The sequence below is a fragment of the Salvelinus fontinalis genome, unplaced genomic scaffold, assembly GCF_029448725.1.
Source record: "Salvelinus fontinalis isolate EN_2023a unplaced genomic scaffold, ASM2944872v1 scaffold_1072, whole genome shotgun sequence".
Taxonomy (NCBI): domain Eukaryota; kingdom Metazoa; phylum Chordata; class Actinopteri; order Salmoniformes; family Salmonidae; genus Salvelinus; species Salvelinus fontinalis.
The window spans coordinates 1-21,216 of NW_026601281.1; the positions used below are offsets into that span (position 1 = coordinate 1).

At 42.6% G+C, this 21,216-nt stretch overlaps 2 protein-coding genes across 2 annotated transcripts; both read left to right on the plus strand.

Annotated features, from left to right (window-relative positions):
• The first annotated feature begins 1,325 nt into the window (after positions 1-1,325).
• Positions 1,326-4,963, plus strand: LOC129848571 (uncharacterized). The gene is made up of 4 exons (XM_055915733.1): positions 1,326-2,147; positions 2,287-2,368; positions 2,563-2,632; positions 4,477-4,963. Exons 1-4 carry the CDS (start codon positions 2,133-2,135, stop codon positions 4,961-4,963), a joined length of 654 nt encoding a protein of 217 aa, XP_055771708.1. The 5' UTR covers positions 1,326-2,132.
• A 21-nt stretch (positions 4,964-4,984) lies between these two features.
• On the plus strand, positions 4,985-8,440 carry LOC129848569 (microtubule-actin cross-linking factor 1, isoforms 6/7-like). The gene is made up of 6 exons (XM_055915732.1): positions 4,985-5,949; positions 6,703-6,917; positions 7,521-7,577; positions 7,680-7,779; positions 7,880-8,053; positions 8,174-8,440. Exons 1-5 carry the CDS (start codon positions 5,295-5,297, stop codon positions 8,050-8,052), a joined length of 1,200 nt encoding a protein of 399 aa, XP_055771707.1. The 5' UTR covers positions 4,985-5,294; the 3' UTR covers position 8,053; positions 8,174-8,440.
• Positions 8,441-21,216: the final 12,776 nt, after the last annotated feature.

Sequence of the window (21,216 nt, forward strand, 5' to 3'; positions counted from 1 at the left end):
ATGGGTCTTAGTACAGTTGTATTCCAGCCACTAGGTGGTACTCTGGTGAAGCCCATGGGAAATAAAGAAATATAGTTTAAGTGAATTGGGAAAAGTAAGAATGAAAAACTGAAGAAAGTCTGTAGACGGCTGTTACCTGTGCTGACATGATTAAAAGTGAAGTGAACTGTACTTTTCGCGTTGTAGTTTATATGATAAGCTCATTGGAAGGGTAACATAAACAGATACATGTGCTGCCTTTCCAACTGATGTGAAGTTCCAACACAAATATTCATTTGAAAAAGCAATAGACTTTCACATTGTAGGCCTGTTGTTTAAACAATGTAATCATAATATATGCCATTTAGCAGATGCTTTCATCCAAAGCGATTTACAGTCATTTGCACATACATTTTACGTATGGGTTGCCCCGGGAATCAAACCCACAACCCTGGTGGGATCGGCATTCTCTACACAGGATCATCATTTATAATGTAGTATGTGTTTATAACAGTGAATTACATTGATAATAAAAGTCTATAGCAGTGTAATAAGTGTTTATAACAATGTACAGCACATCTACCAACGCACCGATGCGTTTCAAGAGCCTAGACTATTTTGTTTCAGAATCCTCAGACCCCTGACAGGGAGTAGCATAGGGGATATTGCCATCTAGTGGAATGGAAATTAAACTATTACTCCAGATATTATTTCATAAAGAATACTGAAAACCTAAATTACTTTTCAGAGATCAGAGAAACGAAACAGAACAAATGTGTGATGTGTTCAAGTAAACGATGGACTTATAATTTGAAGCTTTTTGCTCGATTTGGAATGTCGCTGATTTCATGTAGCTCTCCTGCGCATCATTTACTAAACAAAATCCCGCAAACGTAAAAGCGCCAGAATTAAACATCGCGAGATTGTAACTATGTGTGAGAGTCAGAGATTTGAAAGCAGACGCTTTCATCCAAAACGATTTACAGTAATGCGTACATACATTTTACGTATGGGCGGCCCAGGGAAATTAGACTTTTTCAAAAGTTTTTCGAAGCAATTTCTTTACCTCTTTCTTGGTAATACTGTATGTATTCAATCATTTCGAATTGATCTCTTCCCAATGGGCACATACATCAATTACATTTTTATTCCATGTTAGTTCAACGTAATTTCATCGAAATTACATGGAAAAAACATTGATGCAAAGTGGGTTTATTGTGTCACAGTGAATTTTATAATCTGCAGTCAATTTCATTATGTTTTCATGTGCCATGATTCTGACATTTGACATATGATTCTCATAGGATTAGGCTAAATAGTTTCAGTGGTGCAGTAAATGTAATCTCAATTCAATACGATGTGCATATACGGTACATATAGCCAATATAGCTATTAAACCCATGTTCACTGACTGTAATCTGTGACGCAAGTGGCCGAATATGTTTGTGACGTTCCATGGAAACCACGGTATTGTTTAAAACTAGATTCTGATTGGCTTGCAGGTCATTCTACAACGTAAATTATAAATGAAAACGTGCTTTTATATAATTGTGACAGATTCACAATACCGAGCGTGTCTCAAACCGTACCGCGCTTTTATCTGCCTAAAGATATCTTCACCCACGACTGGATAGGCTTTTTAGATACGCTTGTCCAAGGTAAGGATATGAGTCAAACTATAGCCTACTTTTAATCTTTTAGTTCCGAACTCAAGTTACTCCAGTCAAGTGATTAATCGTAAAAGTTAGTTGTTTTGACTGAGCAGTCCAATGGCCAATGCTGTTTTTGGACTATTACACCCTCTGCTATATACTATGATGAGCCAATAACATGCATAGATTATACATTAGGCATTGCACAAATCAGGTCAGAATATAAAGTTGCTATTTCCGTCAACTCAAGTTACTCAAGTCAAGTTACTCAAGACAAGTGATTAATCTTAAAAGTTAGTTGTTTTGACTGTCAAAACAAATAACTGATGGATTATTCCAAATTAAATTGGCAATTATGCATCACAAATTCACAATATTACTTGTATTTCAATTATTCATCCAGGTCCAAGACATAAAGTCGCCTGAAAGCTGTGTAGCAATAATTCCAGCTCCTGATCCATAGGATGGTAATCACATACATGATTGGCTTAATCAAGAATCATGGATACCTTTCATGTGAGTACTCACACACCAGATTTTTTTGACATACCTCAGAAGGAAGATACCTCAATATCTGGAAGCACTGTCTCATGTACAATTGTTAATGCTATCTCTGAAATGTCTAACAAAATGTTGACTTGATCGTTTCATCAAGACCTTCTCATCACAAGTCGGAACTAGTTGTCAACATTGGGACAGTGCTGCCCAAAATAACAGGGGCCAATATTTTCATGGAGGTAAGCACTACATTTCTGATGGGTTTAAAGACTGTATTACATTATCTACATTTGAGAAAGTAAACCCCAGCTGTTGTTGTTCTTTTCACAGTGCCATGAATGTTCTTTTCACAGTGCTCATTATGCCATGAATGTTTCATTGCTGAACAACCATAGATATTTTTCCTCTAATTTGGCTCCCGTTCCTCCAACAGTGAGCAAGACCTGCCAGCAGAGCTCACTCGAGCAGGGAGACAACCCGTCATCCTTTAGGCGCCTGACAAAGTACACTTTTTTTCTTCTAAATAACACTATAGTAACATCATATGCACAAAGTTACATTCCTAATAAGATTGGTGTTAAGTGAGAAAGAATTCTAAAGATGGTCCAATGGGCATGGTCTGAAGCCTCTCATCATCTCAGTATGTTGAACCACCTGATTTCTTGCAGGCTTGAGATTCAGATCCTGCTGAACGATGTTAAGCAGTCGATTAACCACATGCAGGGGACGCTGAACACCATGCAGGGGCAGTGTATTGAGTTGCAGACTGCCATATCTAAGGTAGTGTCAGATGAGTCTCAGATACAGAAGAATAGGTCTATGATGGTATGGTGATATGGATTGAGATGGTGATTATAATAATGATGACTAGCGGTACCCCACCCTATTGGCGGTAAATCATTGGATCTGATTAATTCAATTCAATGCAATTCAATCTTTGAGGACTGCAACCATAGAAATACAATTTCTTTACACTAATAATAAGCTATTGTCAACTTCCCGTCTATGGTTATCTTGCTCATTGCTCACTGTTACCCTATGTGTGCAACTATTATTGATTTATCACAGAAAAATAATTTGGTTGCAAATGTACCTAGTACCAGGTAAATAATTGTTAGGCTACTCATTTTGAATCCACCGGTGGCAACTTGCGTGACCATAAAAGTCTGTGTGCGACTGGGCACAGTTAAATAATTTGCTTACTGACCTGCCCTACATCATAGAAGGCCCTTCAAGTCGGAACTAGGAAATTCTGACATTTCTGACTCGTTATGGAATGATGATTTCAAGTTTCCCACTTGTGAAGTATCAGAATCAACCAGTAGGAAGATCTACGCTAATAACTTACATTCATTTAACTCTGAGGTTCCAAGTTTCCGATGGCATGTGAATGCGTCAATAATTGCCATGGTAATTTTGAATGTTCAGTCAGTGAGCATTATGGGTAATTATCCTACATACTTACATCAAATGCTGTAGTAACAGTGTCATTCCAAACACAATAAATGTGAAAATTAACAAAGATACAAAATATTGCTAAAGTGAAGAAAATCAACTCAAAATTGTAGGAGGAAATGCCCCTGCAGCAGGGAGGCTTACGGTATTATAATATATTGTAGATAACATTAATATAATTTGTGTATTTACAGTATCAGCACACATACAAATGAAAGTATATGCTATGGATTGATCTACACTGAGTGAACAAAACATTAAGAACACCTTCCTATTGAGTTGTCACCCCTTGGTGGTGGACCATTCTTGATACTCAGGGAAAACTGTTGATCGTGAAAAACACAACAGCATTGCAGTTCTTGACACAAACCGGTGCACCAGGCACCTACTACCATACTCTGTTAAAAGGGACTTAAATCTTTTGTCTTGCTTATTCACCCTCTGAATGACACTCATACACAATTCATGTCTCAATTGTCTAAAAAGCATTATGTAACCTGTCTCCTCACATTCATCTACACTGAGAAGAAGATTTAACAATTGATATCAATAAGGGATTATAGCTTTCACCTGATTAGTCCATGTCACAGAAAGAGAAGGTGTTCTTAATGTTTAACACACTCAGTGTATGTGTAATTATTTTTTACCTTTATTTACTTAGGCAAGTCAGTTAAGAACAAATATTTTTTTTCAATGAAGGTCTAGGAACTGCCTTGTTAAGGGGCAGAACGAAAGATTTGTATCTTGTCAGCTCAGTGATTTGATTTTGCAACCTTTCGGTTATTAGTCCAACACTCTAACCACTAGGCTACGCTGCCGACCCAATGACGTTATAGATTCCAAGTGGTTGATTTTTTAGGGAATGACTATATGCTCTATATTATACCTGCAGATCATCACAGCAGCCGAAGTTGCTGTGCAGAGGGAGGAGATCGTCCGAGCATCAGGCCTCATCCCGTCACATAGGGAGGGTATCCTCCAAACAGCCAGTGTCCCTGCACAGAGGGAGGGGATTCTCTCAGCAGCCAGCATCAATGCACAGAGGGAGGAGATCCTCATTTCGTCAGGCCTCATCACTGCACAGAGGGAGGGGATCCTCCAAACAGCCAGTGTCCCTGCACAGAGGGAGGGGATTCTCTCAGCAGCCAGCATCAATGCACAGAGGGAGGAGATCCTCATTTCGTCAGGCCTCATCACTGCACAGAGGGAGGGGATCCTCCAAACAGCCAGTGTCCCTGCACAGAGTGAGGGGGTCCTCCAAACAGCCAGTGTCCCTGCACAGAGTGAGGGGATCCTCCAAACAGCCAGTGTCCCTGCACAGAGTGAGGAGATCCTCCAAACAGCCAGTGTCCCTGCACAGAGTGAGGAGCACAGAGTGAGGGGATCCTCCTAACAGCCAGTGTCCCTGCACAGAGTGAGGAGATCCTCCAAACAGCCAGTGTCCCTGCACAGAGGGAGGGGATTCTCTCAGCCGCCAGCATCAATGCACAGAGGGAGGAGATCCTCATTTCGTCAGGCCTCATCACTGCACAGAGGGAGGGGATCCTCCAAACAGCCAGTGTCCCTGCACAGAGGGAGGGGATTCTCTCAGCCGCCAGCATCAATGCACAGAGGGAGGAGATACTCCGATCATCAGGCCTCATCCCTGCACGGAGGGAAGGGATCCTCCAAACAGCCAGTGTCACTGCGCAGAGGGAGGGAATCGTCCCAATGGCCAGCGTCCCTGCGCACAGGGAGGGGATTGTACCAAAGGCTAGTGTTCCTGCTGAGAGGGAGGAGATCCTCCAAACAGCCAGTGTCCCTGCACAGAGGGAGGGGATTCTCCAAACATCAAGTGTCCCTGCACCAAGGGAGGAGATTCACCAGTCAGCCATTGTCCCTGCACAGAGGGAGGGGGTTCTCCGAGCAGCTAGCATCACTGCGCAGAGGGAGGAGATCTTCAGAGCATCAGGCCTCATCCCTGCACATAGGAAGGGGCTCCTCCGAGCATCAGGCCTCATCCCTGCACAGAGGGAGGGGATTCTTCCAGCAGCTTCTTCCATCAGCTACTATCAGAAGAATAAGCTCCTCAGAGCATCACAACTCACCCCTGCACAAAGGAAGTTGAGATTCCTGATAGCCAGTGTCACTGCGCAGAGGAAGGGAATCTTCCCAAAGGCCAGCGTCCCTGCGCACAGGGAGTGGATTGTCCCAAAGGCTAGTGTCCCTGCAGAGAGGGAGGAGATCCTCCTCACAGCCAGTGTCCCTGTGATGAATGAAAACAATCATCCACAACCACCTCCCATCATCCCCATGGTGGCACCACTGTGGAAAATGATTGGTGGAGCGTGTCCTCCACCTGTGGATTTCTATTCCAAGAGAAGAGGTCACTTAACCTTACCTAATTAGTAAAGAAATGACCATAGTGATAGCTTGATAATAAGTTGTGATAGGTTAAATGTATGGCTCATGTGACTGTATATCTGTAATACTTTCATACATTTTCTACATAACACAGGTTTAGCTACATTTTACTTTTACATTTTAGTCATTTAGCAGACGCTCTTATCCAGAGCTACTTACAGCAGTGAGTGTATACATTTTCATACTTCCTTGAATCTCTCCAGGATTTCGCAAGAATTTTTTAAATATTAAATATGCTAGATTTTGCAGCGACAATTATGACATTTTGCATAGCAATATGCAATTGTTTTGTCCAATTTGTTGCAAAAATGCGCTGACAAGGGACAAAACTGTGTTGACGTGTGGCTTGATTGAACCATATTATGCAGTAAATGTGCGGTGATTGGTTGAAATTGCGAGCCCTCTTTTTGTACTGTGGTAATGGGTCAGTTCAATGCGATAATATTGTGATGATGTGACTATTTTATGCAGAAATAGTTTGGTGATTGGTCAAATTTGTAAGCCCTCACATAATATGCAGGGGATTGTTGATTTTGCAACCAAAACAATGCGATTGCAGAGTCCTGGAGTAACCTCCCAGTAATCCCTGTGACTGCGTGTAGGTTAAGATTGGGTTGTAACAGAGTATCAGAGCGAGACGTTCCTACCTGTCAGCCAGTAATTGTTCTGTATGGTGACATGAGCAGAGTGGCCTGACTTCTCCCACTTATTACAGATGTCCGACTTAGATATGTTGAGCATCCTGCTATGATGTCCATCACCAAGCCGGAACACTCTGATGCCAACCCTCAGTTCCAGACTGGCAGCCGGCCGGTGGCCGAGCCCGAGACCCCTGCTGTTCACAATAACAGTGGAGGCTGGCTCAGCTGGGTCTTTGGGAGTGGAAGAGCTAAGAAGGAGGTTCATCTACCTGAGGACAAAGACAGATCTGTAAGGAACTGTTTTTTATTTATTTATTTATTTTTTTAAATTTAATTTTTTTATCCCATTTTCTCCCCAATTTTCGTGGTATCCAATCGCTAGTAATTACTACCTTGTCTCATCGCTACAACTCCCGTACGGGCTCGGGAGAGACGAAGGTCGAAAGCCATGCGTCCTCCGAAGCACAACCCAACCAGCCGTACTGCTTCTTAACCCGGAAGCCAGCCGCACCAATGTGTCGGAGGAAACACCGTGTACCTGGCCCCCTTGGCTGGCGCGCACTGCGCCCGGCCCGCCACAGGAGTCGCTGGAGCGCGATGAGACAAGGATATCCCTACCGGCCAAACCCTCCCTACCCCGGAAGACGCTATGCCAATTGTGCGTCGCCCCACGGACCTCCCGGTCGCGGCCGGCTGCGACAGAGCCTGGGCGCGAACCCAGAGGCTCTGGTGGCGCAGTTAGCACTGCGATGCAGTGCCCTAGACCACTGCGCCACCCGGGAGGCCCAGGAACTGGTTCTTAACACTATATTCTATGTAGAGACAATGGAGTGGATTTAAAAAAAAAAAAATGTTGTGGCTTGCTTCACATTGCTAATATCTTCTTCCTCAGATTGTCTGGGATCCAACTCTGCACAGATGGGTTAACAGAACTGAGCCCAAGGTTGAGGTACATACTTAAATTCAATTAAATTAAAAATAGTGAACAACCATTGTATTTCAACTGATAATATTACTAACAATTTGGAAAATGTGTTGATGTGTTTTACAGAACAAGTGTGTACCACCACCTCCACCGATGGGGACATATGGATATCAGGGGAACACTGGCAGTGTCCCCAAAGGAGTAAATCCTTACTCTATGAAAGCAGGTGAATATTGCTTTAGAATACATGTGGTTTAACCAAGACTGTGTCAGCCAATCATAGATGTCCCTGGTGATCTCCTGCTAACACCTTCCAAAACTACCAGCAGGTCTATGGGGCAGCAGATACCCTACAATGAATTACAATGATAGGACCAACTCAAAGCCTCCAAGCCATGGGCCTGGACTGCTTACTAGACAGCTCTCTGGCTTGCTCCCTCCTTCACACTTTGACCTCATGGCACCAATGGTTGTGCCACCTGACACTCTACCCTACTGAGGTATGACTCTGAAAAATCCTTCCAAATTTTATTCATTCATCATTAACTGAGAGTTTACTTTAACATAGCAAATGGCTGAAGTAGCAAGAATGTTAACTATTTTTTATTTTTGACCAACAGGCCATTTGCCCAGAGTGGATTTGCCATACATAGATTTTTTCAGCATTAAAAAACTTCAGCATTAAAAATCTATTAAAAGAAGATCTTTTAATTAAATCTCTCCTTTGTGTCCTCATGTTCACATTAATTTGATGTGTTCTATCATCGTTTACAATGCTTATTGCTTCTGCATTGTTTTACTTACTGACAAGTATATATTATACACATATATTTTATTTTAGACATTACAAAAACATATTTTTGTGCATTTTGATTTCCTGCATTTACTTACTGTACAGACAAGTATATTTTATACACATATAAAAAAAATGTCCAGTTTTTTTTAATGTATTCCATAGACAGAACAAAATATATTTAGATGCATTTTGAATTCCTAAATGTCAATATTTTTATTTTCTATGTCATGTGTTTATTCCCATGTATGTACATCCTGTTTACACCTCACACACATGGTCAGTGGCTTAAATAAGAAGACAACAGTAACATGTCAGATATAGTTTAAATGTATTCATTGTTGAGTTTGCACCCCAATATGACACTTTAAATATTTCACAGAGGACTGAAATGTAACAAAACACCTATTGTGTTTATTGAGATGTACACTGAGATGCTCAGTTGGTCAATATTCCCCTCCAGTGATTCCCCAACATCTTGTCAACATGGGCCTCAATGATCTCAAATATATTGTCCATGTAAAAAACATGTCTGATTATAATTAATAATGTCCGACAATACCTTTTAATTCTATGCGCTATACATCTTGCTAGCATTTTTGCATCACAACACTGAAGTGTAAGGGGCCTCCAATTTTTTTATGGACTGGATCTTTATATTTACCACTTTGAATCCTGTTTCAGTAATAATGAAGGAGTGGTTAAAACATGCTAATAACGGTGCTCTGAGTATATCAAAAAAGGTTTATCAGAGTTATTGACCTCACAAGAAGTCAGATTCGAGTAACTTACATTGTGGTGCTGAAACTTGAAGCAGCAGCCACGGCACAATCAATCGGAAATGGACAGCTCATGGTGCTGAAAGTTTGCAAATTTGAGTAAACATTATTCATTTTAAACGTCTTCATTTTAATTAGGGATATGTGTTGCAGCCTATTTCTTCCTATTTAAGAAATAAGAGGTAGGTCTACCTGTTTGACAGATGAAAAGAGGCTATAGGCTGCTATATCCATAGATATGTTAGTCAATTCCTCCACCCGCCATGCACTCTTTAAATAGCCCACCTCTTTATCTGTTAAGACTTACAGCTATTATGTATGAGAGGGTATGCCATAGGCCTACCTTTTCTTAAAGAAAAGGGCAAAAAGTACACTGTTAGTTTAAGATTTTGAAGAAAATTAAACGGATGTAATAGGAATACCCGGGAAAGACGTGACTCTGCATATTGGGATTGTTGTTTAATTTGGAAATAATCTAATTCTGTCACTATCAATTGATTAAGCTATTCACGTTCTGAACAATAAAATAAATGTAACCCTAGACAGCTTTTTGGAAAACACTTTTGACCTCTCGTTGGGTTAAGCCATGGAAGAAGATTAGCCAGCAGTTGAAGCTTACATTTTTCTGCGTCAGTAGGCCTACTCGGTCTGGGGTGGAAAGGTAGGCCTAACTTGAAAGTACCATGCTCAGATCCCTATTGACGTCTCAGAGTTAATTATTTGCAAACGGGTTCAGTTTCGTTGCAAATAATACACACTTTTGACATTGTAGAAATATAATAATATGAGGACTATCTGTCTATACTGTAATTTCAGTCATTTGTGATTTATTAAAAAAGTTTCTACTAATACTGTATGGTAACTCTATTGAAGTCCACTCTTGTACAGCACACTAAAGGTGAATCTCTTTCTCTACAATTTAGGAGATTTTAAGAGATTTTGTTGTTTGTGATGGTACTCTAGGTGCGAGGGCCATCCTGTGCCACCAATCAATTGATGGTGGATGACCTTCTGACCCCGTGCTCGCCAGGTGACCCGGCTGCCATAGAATTGACCTGGATGGATGTGCCTAGCGACAAGCTGCTGTAGCCCATCTGCATGGTGAGAAACACACATTCACAGCACAGACATACTCACATTCACTGTTCACAAACATACTGGAACATGCTGTTTCAACATACACATCCAGGCATTGCAAACTGACTCTCACATTTGTGTAATTGCAGAACCATGCTCATGATTTTGTTTCTCTTCTGTGTGTGTCCCTCTGCCCTCCAGTCCGACATGCTGCCCTCACTATATACCACGCAACCCACAGTCAACATGGAGGTCTTGTTCAAGGTCAGGAAGTTCACAGAGGACTTAGAACAGGAGGTTTGAGAGCTCCTGGGTGGCAGGGGCTTTACTACTTCTTACTCAGTCTCTCCTATCAAGACCCAACTCCAGTCAAAGAGTAGCTACAGTATTACAGCAGTATTACAACACTACGAACCTGCATTGGCAAGAATGATGGAGCATTTTAATTTACACACAATTGTGCAATGGAAATGTTTTTTTTTTTTTGCATATCCCAACTCCCCCTGAGACACCCACAAGTGCCTTGCTCAAAGGCACAGCGACATTATTATTTATTTTCCCACTTTGTCGGCTATGGAATTTGAGCCAGCAACCTTTCGGTAACTGGCCCAATGATCTAACCTTGAGGCTACGTGCCGCCCCTTAGAATGTAGGGTGACTCCCCTAGTGGGTCCTGAACCCAGGTCAGCAGCACTACCTTCTTGTGTGTCTGTATAGTTGAGGGTATATTGGTTTAGTAATACTCATTCCAGTTCTGGTCCCAGAGGGGATCTCAATACTGTTACACGTAGCCATGATCACCAAGCTACCCTTACTTAATAAAACCTGAATTCAAAAAGAACAAGATGTGCTTGTCATTATTTTATTTGAACTTGTATTATAGTATACCCACATTTCTGTCCACAACTTTTGAATCAGGTACCATTTAAATGTAAGGTGCTTAATACAGTTCCAGCCACTAGGGGGTACTCTGGTGAAGCCCATGGGAAATAAAAGAAATATAGTTTAAGTGAATTGGGAAGAGTAAGAATGAAAACTAAAGAAAGACTGTCAACGGTTGTTACCTGTGCTGACATGATAAAAAGTGGAGTACACAGTACTTTTCGCGTTGTAGTTTATATGATAAGCTCATTGGAAGGGTAACAAATTTGGAGGCACCGCTGAGATGTATTTTCATGTGAGCACCGGCCCATATTCCTGGAACGGACAACGAGTGAGAGACATTGGGAGAGTAGCTAGCTAGCTAACGTTAGCAGGCTAACCACCTAACGGAGTGTAGCTATCTTGCCATTGCCTGCATTGTCGTTGTTGCCACATGAGTAGGACAATATGAGTCGAGAGAGGGAAACGTTGTTGGATGAAATCGAACAGAGTTTATGGACTTTAACTGAGGACAATTTACGGCACTTGTGTGTAGTTGTGGAATAGGAGGTGTAGATGACTGAAGTAAAAGGAAAGAGCCAAATTGAAGGAAGATTTAATGGAATCAGAGGATGAGGGAATGTCTTGTCTGCTTCAACTGAAAGACGAAATCAAAGGAATATCGGACTCTGAGGATACTGTGAAAGTCTGCTTTACAAATCCCAGCCAGTCGGCGCCAACGAGGCAAGTGGACAGCAATGTGGAACGTCGTTTGCGTCTTTGTGTGTCAAAAAGATGCACGTCAAATAACACTATTTGACATGTCAAATAAGCTTCTTTAGTAATCAGGACCTGAATATGACTCCAGGTCACACAATAATTTAACACGTTCATTAATTTTGTACGTAGTTATTGCACATTGATTACACTCTCACTCGTATTTCATATGCCAGAAAGATACGTTAAATCTGCCTGCCATTGATATTTAACTGTACTCAAGATAGCTAGCTAAAGTTAATTGTTCATAATCTAACGTTAATTATGGAATCTATAAAACGTTAACTAGTTACTGCTGTATAGTAACGTTAGCTAGCTAGCGATGTTGAATGAAGATAATTTTTTTGAGCTAGTTTGTAACTAAAGTACGTTAGTTAAAACGGCATCGCCTGTCAATGCACGGTTGTCTTCATAGGTCGGAGGCTCAGAGTTGGCACAGTTTAGACAAGAGAACACTTTAGGGGAACTACATACAGATAAAATGTCACTGGACCCGTCGGGTCTGCGGTCTATTTTTCAGGCTAGAGACCATGTTGCGGAGCCTTCGGTGGGCAAGTGGTCATTTGATTGATGAAGAGATGGCCAGCAATCTAATTGCTGTTGCCGAGGAGTTCCTACAAGAGGCAAATGACATCTAACAACGGGAACCTTACGAAAATGCCAAGTTGTTATATTTATATCATTTTTTTTGGTACGGCATGTGTGGCAAAGGCTGAGATTGTATCATTTTACTTGTCCTGTGTTAAGTCTCCTGTGCCAAGTCAATCAATTAAAAAACATTTGGTTGGCCTATAATGTTGTTCCTATATTCTATATGGTGATCTTATAGTCTTTTAACCTAAAGTTTTTAGGAGTGTATTTTGTAATTATTTATTGTATTTTTTTATTTCAGTGTCCTGTCAAGCGCCTTTGGAGGGGAGGCGGTATCACATCACCAAGGACCAGCTTGAGTTCCTCATAGATTGTCATATGACCATCAGACAAATGGCAGATGTTCTCAATGTGTCGCACTCTGTGGTCAAGTTGCGCATGAGGTAAGTTACTGTAATCTAATAAAGCAATTGTAACACAAGAGGGAGATCTCTACATCCTCTCTAGATTTGATCACATTCCTGATTGATGTATCTTTTTGTGTTATTTTTGTATTTAGTCATTTTCAGCTTTTCAGGTCCTACTCACTGTTGTCAGATGCTCAGCTGGATGAGAGGATCAAAGAGCTGATATCAATAAAAACAGAATGGCATCACTATAAGAGAAAAAATGGTTTTGTAAAACAAATGTATTACACCCCTGAAAAAGGGGGGGGGGAAGAATCACAATTGTGATACGGAATGTTTACTCATGAGAACTTTAGTGCAATCATTTTACAAAAGTAACACATTTTACAGAATAACAGATCTACAGGAAATAGAGTTTTGTAGGGTACAAGGCTTATTCAAATCATAACACTATACACTGTACATCACTGAAACAAATACTATTTTCAATATAACTGTCAAGCAAAGCTTTAACTCAGTAAACCAAAACACCATTTATCAACAGGCAATAAAGTGTTTGAAAAACCATTACACAAATATCACCGCAAAATATCTTATTAACAATGCACAGGTTCATTCACAATCGACATAAAATGGCAGCTACGTAGCAGTACCTAGCAGTGCGTAGCTAGCTGCAACCGAGCACGGTTCATACTACTCTCTGCAAACCCAACGAACCTCCTCAATATGTTACCAAAACAAACCTTAAACACTCTTGACATGTTAGCAAGTTATTACATTTAAATTACTCTTTTTAATCATCAATAACGTACCTGAAAAAAGGGGGGGAAAGAATCACAATTGTGATACGGAATGTTTACTCATGAGAACTTTAGTGCAATGAGAAAAAGACCGCGAATTCTCCCTGAACTTGAGTGGAGACCAGAGCAATCGATCTCAGGCTCATAGATTTAAAGCATTTAGTAGATCACAGATTAACACTTTTACCCACGACAACATAAAGTAATCAACATAACGTTTACACATTCCTCTCACAATTCGTACCCTTTGTATGCTTGACGGATTTTAACACAGTTATATAAATGTTATTAATCTATCAACTAATACTGAATGCCTGATCTTCTTAACCTTAGATGTTTTAAAATCCTCACATACTATGAATTTACTAATACTGTTTAATGTATAACAGGCTATTAGTATTTCCTTTAACCTGTCACACTCTCCCCGACAAAATAAATGTTGTCCCAACATTACAAACATTGTCTTCAACAGTCTGTATGCACTGGACCTCGAAAATCCTCTTCTGTAAGGTAGTACTTGAGCAGGGGTCACAGTTCAAATCTAACTAACAAGTTATTCACAGTCCATATCTGTTGACCAGCTGTATAACATAAACAGTCCTTTCTCATACTATTGATAAACAGTCCATCAATTTTAATGATCTAAATGCATAGTCTGCAAATTGTCTCGTGACAGTCTGTGAAATCAGTCAGTAGTCCATGGTCAAACATGTCAACTCTGTAGCCTCATGTTTGCTGAAGCCCATACATGTAAGGTGGCTGAAAGTAACATTGCTGTAGTAATGGCAGCCATGGAACCAGTGATGGTGCAGAGTAGACAGGGAACAACTGTGGCTGGATACTGTAGCAGGAAGGGATACCAAGCTGATCATAGGTGATACGTCTTGGAGGGTGTCTCTCTCTTTGTGGCAGCTGGTAGGCTGGTTCCTCAGGTTCAGCAGCATCAGTTAATGAAGGAAAGGCACTTGGTGGACGATCATCAGGCAAATTTTCAGCAGGCAAGTTCATCTCCTCAGCAGGCAGGTCTTGAACTGTTGTTGTCTCCTCCAGCCGCTTTTCAACAAGAGGCTGTGCTGGTAGCGTATCAGGTACTGGCACCGCAACTGTCTGTTTCACTGGTGGGGGCCTGTGTTCCCACTCTCTCGCTGGTTCAGCATTCCTCTCCTCAGGTACTGTAGGAGATGTGGGAACCTGTAGCGGCTCATGATGAAGGTCATATTCATCCCCGCTGTCATCAGAATCTAGAGGATGTGATGCAGGCTGATGTCTCCTTTTTTTCAGACTTTTGTCATCTTTGGTCATTTCTGGTTGTGTCTCAAAAGGTAAGTGGTCACAGGACATGAGCAGGTTTCTGTGCAGGACCCTGGAGCGTCCCCTACCCTTTTCTGGTCTCAATTCATAAATCGGCAGGTCTGAACCCATTTGTCTCACTACTGTGTGAATTGTATCCTCCCAATAGTTACGGAGTTTGCCTGGTCCTCCTCTTGGTGTCAGGTTTTTAATCAGAACTCGCTCGCCAGGCTGTAGCACTGAACTCCTAACTTTAGTGTCATAGTACTTCTTACTTCTTTCAGCAGCTTTCTGAGCATTTTCATTTGCAATTGCGTATGCTTCTTCCATCCCTCGTTTCCAGTTCTCCACGTAGTCTCGATGGTTACTGGAACCTGCCTCTGTGCACAATCCAAAGAGCATATCAACTGGAAGCCTGGGTGATCTCCCAAACAGAAGATAAAATGGTGAATAGCCAGTCACTTCGCAACCGGTGCAGTTATAGGCATAAACCAGTTTGTTCAGAGACTCCTTCCAATTTGACCTTTGTGTCTCAGTTAGTGTCTTTAACATTTGCAACAATGTTCTGTTCATGCGTTCCACTTGACCATTCCCCATCGGGTGGTAGGGTGTTGTTCTGGACCCCGCCATGCCACTGAGTTTCTTTAACTGATGGAACAACTGATTTTCAAATTCTCCCCCTTGGTCATGCTGGATGCGGGACGGGAACCCAAATTTCAGGGCAAAGTCATTGAAGATGAGATTTGCAGCAGTTTTACCTGACTTTGAAGTGGTGGCGTAGGCTTGAGTGAAACGTGTAAAATGATCAACAATCACGAGGATGTACTCATATCCCCCTTTGCATCTGTCGAGATGAAGGAAGTCTATACATACCAGTTCAAATGGCTGTGTTGTCACAATGTTTGTCAGAGGAGCTCTTGCTTCATGGGCTGGCTTCTTCTGCTTCACACAGCTACAAGTTTTAGTCACATAGTGCTCGATGTCAGATTGCATATATGGCCAGAAGAAGCGGTCACGTACTAGTGATACAGTGCGGTCAGTACCTTGGTGTCCCATGTTATTGTGCAACTCTTCCATCACTTTACCTTTGTACTGCTCTGGTAGAACTAACTGCTTGCGGGCTGTAGTGATTCTGTACAGAATGCCATCACTGTCTATTGTCAATTTGTCCCATTCTCTGAATAGGCATTTTGTCTTTGGACTGAATTCCTTTTGCTCTTTAACTGGCGGTTTGAAACCCGACAGTTTGAAATTGAGCACAGGACGGATGACCGGATCAGATTCTTGTGTTTCTCTTATCCTATCTTTTGGGATCGAGCTGGTTGTTGCAGTGGTTGTCTCACCTTCAGCTGACACTGACATAGCTGCAGCTGAAAGTGACCAAGGTACAACAGCCTCTTTCTGAACCTCGACTGCTTGTATCGTGGCGGCAATGGTGTCTGGTGGAAGCTCCTCAGAACATTCTCTCATCAGTGACTCTACATCCAGTGGCATCCTTGACAACGCATCTGCATCGCCGTTCTCTCTGCCTGGCCTGTACTTTATTGTGAAGTGGAAATCAGCCAATTCTGAAACCCACCTGGAAGTGGTTGCGTTCAGTTTCGCAGTAGACAGAATGTAGCTGAGCGGGTTGTTATCGCTGTATACAGTGAAGGATGGAGCATAGTACAAATAATCATGCAACTTATCAGTGATTGCCCATTTTAGAGCTAGAAATTCTAGCTTGCCTGAGTGATAGTGATAGTTCTTCTCAGCTGTTGTTAAGGTTCGAGAGCCATAAGCAATGACCCTAAGCTTCCCATCTTGCTTTTGATAGAGAACTGCTCCCAAGCCTTGGTGTGACGCATCAGTGTGTACAACAAATGGCTGAGTGAAATCAGGGAAACCTAAGACTGGTGGGTGACGCAAACACTCAATCAGCTGTTCAAGTGCCTGTTGATGCTGGTCAGTCCACAGGATTGGCTTGTTTGAGGGCACCACATGACTTAGTTTCTTTGTTTTTGTTTTCCGTGGGTGGTCAGGTAATTTCTCTGAGTCTGCTTTCAGGAGGTCATACAGGCAGCTGGCCCTCCTAGAAAAGTCTTTGATGTACTGTCTGTAGTAAGTGAGTAAACCAAGCATTTGTCTGAGCTGGCCCACAGTCCCTGGTCTGATTTCTTTCAATGCTCTTACTGCTTCAAAATCGGCTGGGTCAACTCGGCTGCCCTCTGCAGACACTACTCTGCCCAAATAATGGACCTGGGGTTTAAAGAGATCACACTTACTTGGTTTGAGTTTAATGCCATACTCTCTGAGGCGCCTCAAAACTTTTCGCACATCATTCACATGGCTGTCGAAAGTTTTACTGAAAACAAGCGTGTCGTCCAGATAAGGAATGCAGATGTCATCCCGGAGCCCTTCCAAACACTCCTCCATACACCGCTGAAAAGCTGCAGGAGCGTTCATGAGGCCGAATGGCATCCGTATCCACTCATAGAGTCCCCACGGAGTCACAAATTCTGTCAGTGGTCTGCTTTCTTCAGAGATGAACCCCTGGTGATAAGCTTTTCCCTGATCTAAGAGGGAGAACCAGGAATTACCACCTAAACTGTCCATGATGTCTTGGACCCGAGGGATGGGCTGGCGGTCGGGATGTGTCTTTCTGTTCAGGTCTCTGTAATCTATACACAACCGGAGGGTCCCATCCTTCTTACGAACGCACACGACAGGTGAAGAATATGAAGAGTTTGACTTCCTAACCCAGCCCTGGGCTATGAGGTCATAAAGGTAACCCTTCATCTCCTGATACAGTGGCCTGGGCACTGACATGTATGTGCGCTTGACTGGTTCAGAGTCCTTTAGAGAAATAGTCATTTTCAATCGTTCAATGCAGCCAATGTCATTGTCTGACCTGGAGAAGGAGTGACACTCTTCTCTAAGCATTTGCCTAACAACCTCTCTCTGCTCTTCAGTTAGGTGAGTTAAACCTACTGGTGGATCCCACTGTTCAGTAGCAGTACATGGGGTTCGAACGCTGGTGTGATTCACTGTGGCTGGGGTAACAGTTTTTTCAAAGACTTGGGCAGGTAACACAGTCATAATGGTTTGTACTGTACCGATTATTGTGCGTCCTAGCAGGGCAATGTCGTGGTCAGTAGGGTTAGAGACATCAAGCCTGATAACTGGAAAAACACCTTTCCTGACTCTGACTAGTGTGTCAAAGAACTCAAGGTCGTCTGGCCACTGCGGGTTCAGGTCTGGCTGGAAAAGCATTGTCATGTCCTCTTTGAAAGGCTGGGAAGCTACGCGGCACTCAATCTGAATGCTACTGTGTTTTGGGATAGCAACCTTCTCTTTCTTGGTTTTCACTGCATATTCATCTGTCTGTTCTGCGCTAACAGCCTGTATAAAAGCACTCACCTTGTTTCTTTTGAGGCTTGGGAAAGCTGTTCTTATTGTACTGTATCGTTTAGTCTTTTCGGTCATTGTCAAGATGTGCTCGATAACATTGAAACCTATAATGGGATGAGATAGGTGACAGCCTTTCATTACCAGCACTGGGATGATCAGTTCCTTTGTTTCGTCAGTTTCAGAGGCTAGCCGAAAAGTTGTTTCAATCCATCCCAGGTACGGCATTTCAGTCCCATTTGCTGCAGTCAACCTGAGATCAGCAGGTGAGTCCAGGATTTCTGAAACATCCCTCAGCCTTGCGTTTGGGAGAGATTCCGCTTTCCATCGTTCATCAATGACCGATACCTGAGAGCCTGTGTCCCATAGAGCTTGGAGGTGGTGGCGATTCAGGTGACACTCAATAAGGCACTGTCTGCCGACTAGCGGGGTGACCTTACGGGGGTGGCGACCTTGAGCTAGGGATGGTAAGGAGTGGGCATTTTCCTCTGTGCAGGAAAACCTTCCACTGGTAGAGTTACTTTTCAGGTGAGTGCATTTTTCCTTATGTTTAATCCAATGTTGATTTTGACATACTTTGGAACAGTACAGTGTCTCTTTACATGATGAACATTGTTTCAGGTTCTCAAATGAATCTTCTCTGGCACAATTTGCACATTTCTGGGACTTTTTGGTAGCTACGGTTAACACTCGTCCCTCAGCGGTAACCTTTCCCCGTTTAAATGGCCCTCCCTTGATGGTCTGACTCCCCGGATTTTACATCCAGCTTGAAAATGTTCTCCACTCCCACATCGGAAGCAGTGTGTGCAGCGTGCATCTGTTCTGGCCTGCTGGCAGACAAAACACCTCCTTGGAGCTTGAGCAGAGCGGTTGGCATACCGGTTAGGTGCATATTGATGCTGCGCAGGGTCAGGTGCTTGGGACTGACTGTAGTTGCTGTAATACTGCTGCTGGGAAACAGGTGGCTGGGGACCCCAATCTGGCCTCCTAACTGGAGGTGGGGCATAGGCACAAGGCGGTGACTGAAACATAGGCTGCTGTAATGTCTCCTTAATCTGAGCAATCTCTGCACTGAGACCTTTTAGAGAAGCTACACCTGTCTTAAGTTCAGCTAACTCTGTTAACAGTTCTACTGGTATCTTGACTTTGGCTTCCTTCACAGGACACTTTGTGGATGGCGTATCATCTAACTGGACTACACTTACAGTTGTAGCAGGCTGTGGGGCATGAAACCGCTTTTTGTTTCGTCTTTCTATCTCATTAGCACAAGCAATGTTAAGCTTCTCTAGCAAAACCTCATCTGATGTTTCGCTATCTAGCAGGAGAGGCTGCATGTCTATCCTGATACTGTCACTCTGGAGACCTGTAAGGACTGTGTGTAAACACATGCGCTGGACTAGAGCAGGGTCATACTTAAACCCTGATTCTGACTCCTGGGATGCAAACAGTACTTTTTGCCTCAAATCTAAAACACGCATCAGGAAGCTTTGAGGGGTCTCCTTGCTATGCTGTGCTTCTGAAGCTAGCTGTTTGTAAAGCTCTGTAGCACTCTTCTCTTGGAAGTGGGAACGCAGGATACATCTAAGTGTGGGAAGAGTTAGCTGGGGTTTACCTTCCAAGTAACTGCGTAGCTGTGAGCCTGGAGAAATAGCCCTGACTACTGCGTCTACTATTTCTACCTCAGGATAGCCTCTGTTAAGTCCACTCTCGATCTGATGGGCAAGGCTGGAAAACATCAGTTTATCTTTCTGGCCCGGTTCACCTATCTGACCAGATATTTTAAACTCTTTGCGCCAGTATGAGCTGGGCTGTGCATTGGGTGAGAGCGGCACGCTCCTCTGAAGATTGGCATGGGGTTGGGGCTGACGCCAAGAATCACTGGCTTTGGCTGCAGTAATCTGCTCAGTTCCCACCCTTTGTTGTGGGGTTACAGTTCTCAGTTCCTCTATTCTGTGATGTGTTCCGGCTGTTTCAATATCATGGTCAGTTTGCCATGTTTTGTTATCTATCTCACTGAACATCTCTGTCATTTTGTCTTTAAGTAGCAACAATTCCGACATGCCTCCATCTTCTAACTCTGCAACTTCCTCTCTTTCAAGGAACATCATAATGTGAGTCATCAATGATATGCGGGATTTGTCTTGAACATCTCTTCTCTGTTCGCCTGATATGTCAAGGAAATCACATATCTCTAGTAACTTGTCTTTAGTCAGGGTGCGCAATTCCCCTACTACCTCTTCCTGTAGTTCTTCCAAGGCGGTTGTCATGTTGACAGAACAGGAGGAACTTTTACTGTGCAGGAGTTGACTCTGAATTAGATGGTCCTTACTGTCTCTGATGGTCGATCAATGGCCTCAGGTGACACGTACTTAACCACCAACTTCCAGCTCTCCTTGAACAGCAACACTTTCCTCACTGCAGCCTGCCTGAGTTATTATGTGGGGATTTAGCTGGCTCGGAATTCAGCAACCAGGATGTGGAAACTGGACATCTGAGCAGCTATCTCAGCGGAACCTCCAAAAATGTTACACCCCTGAAAAAAGGGGGGGAAAGAATCACAATTGTGATACGGAATGTTTACTCATGAGAACTTTAGTGCAATCATTTTACATAAGTAACACATCTTACAGAATAACAGATCTACAGGAAATAGACAGTTCTGTAGGGCACAAGGCCCATTCAAGTCACAACAGTATACACTGTACATCATTGAAACAAATACCATTTTCAACATATAATATAAGCTTTAAACTCAGTAAACCATAACTCAATTTATCAACAGGCAACAAAGTGCCTGAAAAACCATTACACAAACAACACCGCAAAATATATTATTAACAACGCACCTGTTCATTCACAATCAACATAAAATGGCAGCTACGTAGCAGTACGACAGTGGAC